The sequence below is a fragment of the Rasamsonia emersonii genome, assembly GCF_000968595.1.
Source record: "Rasamsonia emersonii CBS 393.64 chromosome Unknown ctg1118621760299, whole genome shotgun sequence".
NCBI lineage: Eukaryota > Fungi > Ascomycota > Eurotiomycetes > Eurotiales > Trichocomaceae > Rasamsonia > Rasamsonia emersonii.
Genome location: NW_013563095.1, coordinates 1 through 8,797, shown reverse-complemented (window position 1 = coordinate 8,797; position 8,797 = coordinate 1). Strand labels below are relative to the sequence as shown.

Here is an 8,797-nt window from a genome sequence, read left to right as displayed (position 1 = left end):
AATATTGCTCTTCTTATAGATTTAGTTGAATGTCCCTGCGACGAGCCGCCAGCGCGCCCTCTCCCTAGCGCCAAGTGTGGCGACCTCTCGACCTCCAAACCCGGCTGTGCTGCGCTTGCTGTCGCCCTAGCTGACCGACTGGTTCTGGCTGCCTCCATCTTCAGCACCGCTTCTCTCTGTGCCTGAGCCTTGTCTCTCGCCGTCGTTTCTCTCTCTCACCTTCCTACAATATCCAGGACGACCTTTTCTTGTCCGCAATCTGGCGGTCCTATCCTCAACAGACCCCTCGAATCGTTGCCCTGCGGCGGTCGACCCGACTGCTGCCATGGCGGACCGGCCTCACCACGCCCAGCGGGCGCCCTCGACAGACGCCTTCGATGCGACGGCTCTTACGAAGCAATTCGAGCAGCTGATCCTCACCAAGAGGTTCGACAATCTCCAGAAACAGTGCCGATCTCGCTCCCGCACCTCCTCTCCGTCTCCCTCTCAATCTTCATCCTCGTATCCGGCGTCCCCCGGACGACCTTCACCATGCCCTTCCTACCAGTCGTCCCAGCGCTCCTCTAGGCTCAGAAGTTTGCCAATTGTACCCATGCCTCCGCAGGATCCCGCCTCCATGAAATTCCGCAACCTACTCCACGGCCTGTCTGTCACCCCGACCAAGTACGAGAACCCGGGATTGCTCGACGAGGCTTTGACGGTGATCCCTCTCGACCGGCTATATTCTGAGGCGGAAGAGGAATGTCAGATCTTCCAGGCACAAGCGGCCAGTGTAGGAAAGAAACCAGAGTGGGGCTACCAGGATTGTGTCATTCGAGCACTCCTCAAGTGAGTCAAGGCCCTTTTTGCTCTGTTAGTGTGTTTTCGTCCTAACCCTTCCACAGGTGGTTCAAACGGTCTTTCTTCACTTTCGTTAACAACCCGCCGTGCTCGCGATGTTTCATGCCCACCATTGCCCACGGCATGGCTCCCCCGACGCCCGATGAGACCGCCCGCGGCGCCACGCGAGTCGAGCTGTATCGATGTTCGGAGCCTTCCTGCGGCGCTTTTGAACGATTTCCACGGTATTCGGATGTCTGGCAGTTGCTGCAAACTCGACGGGGCCGTGTGGGCGAGTGGGCCAACTGCTTCACCATGCTGTGTCGCGCCCTGGGAAGTCGGGTCCGATGGGTTTGGAACTCGGAGGACTACGTGTGGACGGAAGTCTATTCGGAGCATCAGAAGAGATGGGTGCATGTGGATGCCTGCGAAGAGGCCTGGGACCAGCCCCGGCTCTACACGGAAGGTTCGCTTTGATTCCAGCTTGCGTGAAACGAAAGGACCGGACTGACATGGGGTTTCTAGGATGGGGTCGAAAACTGGCATACTGCATCGCTTTCTCCATCGATGGTGCCACGGATGTGACGAGACGATATGTTCGGAGCCCGGCGAAGCATGGCGCTCATCGGACGCGAGCCCCGGAAGAAGTGCTCTTGTGGGTGATCTACGAGATCCGGAAAATGCGCCGGGAGAAATTGTCGCCGAGCGAGCGGCGACGGCTCATGAAAGAGGACGAGCGGGAAGAGAGAGAACTTCGAGCTTTTACGGCCGCGGCCCTGGCGGCCGAGATCAACGCGCTCTTCCCTCCGCGACGTTCAACCCGACCGGACGAGCAAAAGACCCCCGTATCGCGGGAAGAAGCCGCGGCGGAGTGGCTCCGCACGAGGCAGTCGGGCGGTACGGGGCAATCGGGGCCTGATCGACCGGGCGAAGGTCGATAACGTTTGAACCTGTCGGAGTGAAGCTTTCATTGTCATGCCTGATACCCATCCCTCGTCCTATTCCTATTTTCTTGTTTTTTTTTCCTTCTTCTTTCACAGTGATACCCATTTTACGCGAAACCACGCCCGATACGACCCAAATCGGCCGGACCAGATACAGTTGAGCGAGGTACATGGTATTTTGCAGTATTCTACGGCTAGAAGCTTTTACTGCCCGCGGCCTTGCACATCTGGCGTCTAGATTCTTCCATCGCTTGCGTTCCGGCAAAACGAGTTGACTGCCGTGTGTGATCGCTATGCACAGTCTTGCCGGTCGGTGCACTTGTGCATCGGGTTTAATCGGTTTAGAGTGGCCGTTTCAGATTATCCACCAACTATCCACCAACTATCCACCAGCTTGACGCTTATTATTCTTTTCTTTTATATTCTGCGTGGAGGATTAGCCTATGGCTATTCCTGTTGACTTTCATTTCTTTTTCTTTTCTTTTCTTTCTTTTTTTTTCATTGGCATTTCTCATTGGCAGGCGTCTGTATTGGGACTCACAGGGTGATTTCCAAGTCTGTTGTGTATGGCTGTGCGTTGATATCCTTGGTGATGGGCACATGGCACGATCTCCAAGTCGGATGAAGCAATGGAAGCAGACGAAATGTGAATGACGTGGGGCATGAAACGACAGTGTATCTATCTTCATTTTTTTTCTCACTTCATATGGATATGGGATTTGGGTCTTCTATTCTAAGCGGTTATCGGTTCCCGGAACATTGGATGCACAGGGTCGGGTCGGGTTGGTTGGTTGCACTGCGGTGTCTGGTGTGTCTGGTGTGGTCTGGGGTGTTTCTTTTCTTTTCTCTTCTGCATGGACGTTACAATGAGGGTCAGCGAAAGCGGGGTGTATGCTTTCTGTTTGGATATGTGAGTCATAATGACATTGCATTTTACAAACACACTTCTTCGGATATAATCCAGGCTAGAGTACTCCGTACAGTATGACTTCACGTTGTATACATTCCTTTTGTTCCGTAAACAGCAGTTGATTAGTTAGGTACTTGGTCAAGCTCACTCAGCCTTGCCCATGCAGTGACTCGCTGGTCGTGTGCACTGTACGGAGTAGATCTTTATTTGATTCGACTTTATCCTTTTAAAATGTTCATTTAAAGAACGCCAGGTACAGCACCTACTCCTAGGTAGTAGCTATGGAGTACTACTGTGCGCTAGGTTAGGTAGGTATGTACCTAGGGGCCAACACTACTCGGAACAAGACAGTACACTGTAATTTATTTGAATTCAATCCAATCATTCATTCACCGGGCGGATAAATTCGTTGCAGCTAGCAACTAGGTAGCAGTTAGCAGTTAGCAGTTTGTTTAGTTAGCTAGGTAGCTATCAGTTTAGCTGCAAGAAGTAAAAAATCATACATTTAGGTGGAGTACACCTATGATATGATATATCATGATATGACTGTGACAAAGATCAGTCAGTCAGCCAGTAGTCTGATAGAATAGGATAGAGATAGGGATAGGGTATATATATGTATATAGAGACAGTCTACCGACCTACATGTACAATGTCTATAGGTATATATAGGTCTTTAAGCTTAAGAGGATGTATGTGGCAGAGCTAGAGCCATGACAGAATTATGTATGTATGTACTGTACATACATAGTAGAGAATGTCTATAAAGAAACCTTGAGGATATCTACAATTCTACATACTAGCAACCGCAAATATGTTGTTATTAATGAATAAAGAGAGATGCCATTGCAGAAGATGTTAACTGCTATATACAGGTAAGTCTGTAGTAGGAAATTAGCAGGTTTTTGTCTGAGGACTAAAAATGCTGGTGATAATTAATCTATCTATAGACAGACCTGACAAAATGCGTCAAAATAAATACAGAAATAGTATTACTCGGATTAGAATGGAGGCATATAATATAAGAATGCAGCCATGCCAGCAGTAAGTAATATTAGCATAAAAAAATAGTTGTAATAATTCCATTATTATCCATGGCTTGCTTTGGGCATATCAATCAAATGGTAAGTAATGGATTAATGGATAGCAATGAGAGAGAGAGAAAAATCTGAATGTGCCAGAGTTAGGGAGGGAGGGAAAATTCTCTAAGAGCTCTTTTCTTTTAAGTAGGTAGGTAGTAGTCGTGGCTGGAACAGGAGGAACTTGGAACCTGACATCAGCATCTTCTTGAAGAACACACAGCAATTGATAGGTTAGGTTAGCCATTGATTGCTATTTCATGAACTCACCAATAAGAAAAACAAAGGAGTGTGGCATTTAAACACTTTGGCCCTTTTTTTTTTGCTTTTCAAAGACGTGAAAGTGTTCTCTCTGGTCTGGTCAGCGAGTGTGCCATAGGCTTACTTACAAGCCATTTCGACGAGAGCTAGGCGCCACAATCGAAGTCGAAGAGAAGAGAATACCTATAGGTATGGTATATTATATACTCAGACTGCTCTGGTCAGGAATTCATCAGAGGGCTCATGGTCAAAGAGTTAACAGAAATGCAGATGTAGAGATGGATTAATTGATTCGTTCAAGAAAGCTAAAGAGCACATACATACAGTATTGAATGTGAATCACATTCTTTGCATCAGGACTAGTCAGATGTATTATTCCTTTTGACTCTGATTCCATGACAGTGCCAACCTACTCGCCAGTGCTTAGTAGGTCCTAGTTTAAGGCCTTTTTTTTTAATTTTCTGTTTATACTTAGAATAAGAGGATGAATGCTACCGTAAACCAATTATGGAGATGATCAAGGAGGACGAAGTGCAGTAACGAAAAGGACAGATATAACTGAATGTCATTGCATATATATGAGCTGGTAAAAGATATTGAGGGTAGTCGTGACCATATTCAATGCCTACTAAATCGAACCAAAACAAAGACCCGTTCAAACTGAAGCATCCACTTCTAGTGATGGAAACACCACAGCTAATTCATGGTAATTCCCGCCATTTCATTCCTTGCGCCGCTCAAACACCAGTTGAAGTTTACCCGGCGCCGCAGTAAACTGGTCCACCATGTCCTCCACCACTCGCTTGCCCGTCTCCCCCGGCGCCAATCTGACGTCGTACTTGGACACCAGCAAGGAAACGACGTATTGCATTTCCATGTATGCGAGATTCTTGCCGATGCAGTAGTAGGTGCCTGTCCGGTCAGCAGCATTTCACGCGAAAGCAAGCACTAATCCACTTCTCACCCAAAGCAAAAGGAGCAAAAGCTTTCTTATTGCGGATCATCTCCGGCTTGCTGTACCACCGCTCTGGCACGAATTCAAGTGGCTTCTCGAAGCACGATTCGACTGCGAGCGTCAATTTGAAATATTCAAAAACCGTTCAATATGTCTACTTACGTCTCCCGATAATCCAGCGCGGCGCGCAGATTAATGTATTTCCCGGTACCCATCGGCCTCCGATCATAGCGCCTTCGGGAGGCGTCTCACGGAAGCCGCCCGTTGGCACGGCGGGATGGAGCCGCAGAACCTCGTTGATAACGCCGTTCAAGTGCGGCAGCGCCTGCAGTTGGCGGAAGTCCTCAAGATCAACGCCTTCTTGCTCCTTTCGCAGCTTTTCAACCTGCGATGGGTACTTGGCAAGATAGTAGAAGATGTAGACGAGTGTGAACGCCACGGTATCGCTCCCTGCGATGACCAGTGCGATCGAGTCCCCGTACAGGGTGTGCAAATCTTTGGTCAAGCGGTCGTGTTTGGCGGACCAGCCGATGAGGTAGCTGGAGACCTGGGCTAGAATTAGTTTTTCAAAGTTCAAGACAAGTTGAGGTGTGCCATACATCGGAGCCCTCTACTCCGCGCTGTGATGATACAATTAGCAAGTTTCTCTAGGAAGCCGTCTGAGACTGAAAGAAACTCACGCTAATACGCTCGTCCATGCGTCGGGCGCACCAATCTTCCATTTTCAGGAAATTGCGGACAGTGGGCAGGATGGGTATATCGAACGCGATACGAGTGAGCCATGGGACGGGAGTGAATGGCCCAACCAGCTCCAATCCTTTCCGCAGCATTCCAATGGCATGATGCCACTTCTGGCTTTGAAGCATTCCGAAGGATCTCGAGAAAGCAAGCTCGCCCATGACGTCCCAGGAGAACCAATAGAAGAACTCATGGATAACAAGAGCCTTCTCCACGTTTTTCGAGATTAGCTCCTCGAGCTGATTCCCATAGGTTCTGACATGCTTCTGATACGATTGCAGAGCTTTCTCAAAAAATCAGTTGACGTCCTTTGTAGACGGGTGCGACTTACCTTTGGTAGAAAACGCCTGGTCCCAGATTCGACGGCGATGCGAATGCACGTACTTGCTTCGATGGGTGTTTAAGCCTGTGTAAGGCCGAAGATTATCGTACCATGCCGGCTTACTGAACGGGTTCTTATTGCCGTCGTAGATTGTGTGGAGAGTATCGGGATGGAATATAGTCAGCTCATTGGGACCTATATTTGGGTTAGTGTTTGCCTTCCCGGAACTCAATCCATCATACCGGTGCGGACGAAGTCGCCGTATTTCTTGTGCAGTTCCTCCATCAGGAGATGATTCTTCGAATCCAAGCATTGAACGACGTGCCATAATTTGGTAATGCGCGCAAGGGGAGGACCTGGATATTCGCGAAGGCTGTGAAACAGAGTTCGGTAGATGATGATGCTGCCGAACAAGCCGGTAGCGTAAGCAAGGGCCAGCAGTGAGCTCGTTCGGAGAGCTTCGAGAGGAGCCAGGTGGGTGGATTGTGCTAGCGCGACCAACGCCCAGATCAGGCAATGCACCTTCATGACGTTTGTTGCTTGGAGATGCCATTCTCCGTGCTTAAAGATCAGACGATGAGCCAGAACGCCTAGGAAGAAAGCAGAAAGATCGGGCACGGGCCCGGAAAGCAGGCTCGTTTTCAAAGCTTTTTGATCCATAGCTGTACTCGAAGGCGAAGCTGTGGTGAGCAAGGTCGACAGTAGGATCTTAGGAATGGGAGATGGAGCCTTCGACGCAATTTCTAAGTACAAGTTATCCTGCAAGCACAGTGTACTAAGTAGTCGCCTTGCATTTGGGGGCCAGGGCCACTGCCACCTTAACGTAGACAACAACGGTGATCACTGCACCCCTGTGTCATGTTGGATAGAAATAGCCAGAACAATACGGCGATACGCCAACCGCTTGCTGGCTTAGTCGTTGCTTCTTCCTTTTTTTTTGGGACATCTGTGCGCTAAATTAGGCTTCATAAACGGAGGGATTGCCGATTTCAAGTGCGATATCGTACGTGTCATTCAACAACGGTAATATCAGGCTGTTACCAACTGCTGCGGATCGAGGGCGATAATGGCACAAAGGAAGTAAAGGTCATCTCAGTTCTATGATAAAAACAAGTCAGACAACATGCGGAATGGCAGATTCCAAGATTCACCATCTTTTTTTTTTCCTAGCAACTGAGTGACACGCTCAACGTCCTTTTCTTATTCCGCCTCAGATCAGCCATGGGGATTGCGAAACAAACATTTCCAGACTTTTATTCTTTTGCACGCTTCGTCAAATTGCTCTGGCTCTTCACAGCAGACGATGTTCTTTCAATCCTGATACCAAATGTTGTCTGCAGTTTGGCGATTGCTCTCGCAGGAAGTCCCTTCGAGTCCCGGATATCTCAGATTGAGGTTCTGGCAAGAATACCCACAGTCGTTTTATGGGTCTGGCTCAATCTTCTCTTCTTCAACGTGTCGAATCAGATCCAGGACGCTTCCATCGAAGAGGACCGAGAGAACAAGCCATGGAGGCCATTGCCATCGCAAGCGATCACCCAGCCTCAAGCCAGAATCCTCTATGCGGCTCTTGGGCCCTTGGTGTTGATCACCAGCGCCGTCACCGGTGGCATTCTTCCCAGCATATCCCTTCAGATCCTCACCTTCGCTTACAACGACCTGCGTCTGGGCGACCGTTGGTATTTCCGAAATTGCATTAACGCCGGCGGCTACCTCAGCTTCCTCGTTGGCGCCGTGCAAGCTGCACTCAACACCTGCGATTTGGAATATTCGGACCTGAGCATCCGATGGCTGGCCCTGATTGGCTGCGCCGTGACCACTGGGATACACGCCATGGATCTCTACGATCAAGCAGGCGATTCGAAACGGGGCCGAAGGACACTTCCCATCGCCATGGGTGACGCACTGGCCAGGAACGTGCTTCTCGTATCCATGGCACTGGTCTCTCTGAGCGCGTCAAGAGTGATTGGAGTCTCCTACGCAAGCTCGGGCCCAACCATGGCCCTAGCCGCCGTCATTTCGACGAGACTCAGGAGGCTAAAACCGAGCGTACGAGCAGATAAGGCCACGTTCAAGTTTTGGTGTCTGTGGATCATTTCCCTGTATCTGATTCCGGTCTTGGACAAGGTCTGGTTCTCGAACTGAGGGGTTGATAGTGGCGAGCTGTGCCTGAAATGCAAGCACCGCCGGGGAAGGGCAGGACCAGGTAGACACGTTAGCTAGAAAGAGTTAGAACGTGATTATTCCAAATGTCAAGCGTCCAACATGAGAAAGTGCATTGGTCATTGCCGATCTCTCGAGAACGTTGCAGTATGCATGCGACCATGCAACAACAGGGATCAATTGAGTTGCGCCGGCAGAGCAGAAGTTGGGGCGAAAACGCAATTGCCGCCGAGCTATCCAATCGCCCGCATTAGGTAGGTAGCTTGGACTCCCAGCCAACCATGTGAGCGGTTTGCCTAGACTACTTTTTACGATACCGACTATTTGTTTATTTTGTCACTTTATTAAATATAACGTAATCCACCACCGAGCTGCGCGGACCACCGAGCTGCGCGGCCACCACCTCGGCCACCCCCTATCATCGGATTTATCGCGATTTACCAACGCACCGCGTCATGGCTGATATATCAAAAGAAGGGCGTATGCAATTAGCACTTGAAGCCTATAAGAAAGGTCTTTTTCCATCAAAAACTGCAGCTGCCAAAGCTTTTGACGTACCTCCAAGGACCTTTATGACACGTGTTAATGGGACTACTGCTCGCAAAG

General features: G+C 49.4%; 3 protein-coding genes across 3 annotated transcripts; 2 read left to right on the top strand and 1 right to left on the bottom strand.

The window, feature by feature from the left end:
* Positions 1–325: 325 nt before the first annotated feature.
* Positions 326–1,760, top strand: T310_5582 (Peptide-N(4)-(N-acetyl-beta-glucosaminyl)asparagine amidase; the record flags this gene model as incomplete). Its single annotated transcript, XM_013471553.1, has 3 exons — positions 326–828; positions 885–1,285; positions 1,345–1,760. The coding sequence occupies 3 exons, from the start codon at positions 326–328 to the stop codon at positions 1,758–1,760; spliced, it is 1,320 nt and encodes a 439-aa protein (XP_013327007.1).
* Positions 1,761–4,734: 2,974 nt separating this feature from the next.
* On the bottom strand, positions 4,735–6,556 carry T310_5581 (Benzoate 4-monooxygenase cytochrome P450; the record flags this gene model as incomplete). Its single annotated transcript, XM_013471552.1, has 6 exons — positions 4,735–4,925; positions 4,978–5,079; positions 5,131–5,515; positions 5,649–5,989; positions 6,038–6,223; positions 6,271–6,556. 6 exons carry the CDS (start codon positions 6,554–6,556, stop codon positions 4,735–4,737), a joined length of 1,491 nt encoding a protein of 496 aa, XP_013327006.1.
* A 693-nt stretch (positions 6,557–7,249) lies between these two features.
* T310_5580 (uncharacterized protein) lies at positions 7,250–8,173 on the top strand (the record flags this gene model as incomplete). The annotated part of the gene is made up of 1 exon (XM_013471551.1): positions 7,250–8,173. The coding sequence occupies one exon, from the start codon at positions 7,250–7,252 to the stop codon at positions 8,171–8,173; it is 924 nt and encodes a 307-aa protein (XP_013327005.1).
* Between the last annotated feature and the right edge of the window lie 624 nt (positions 8,174–8,797).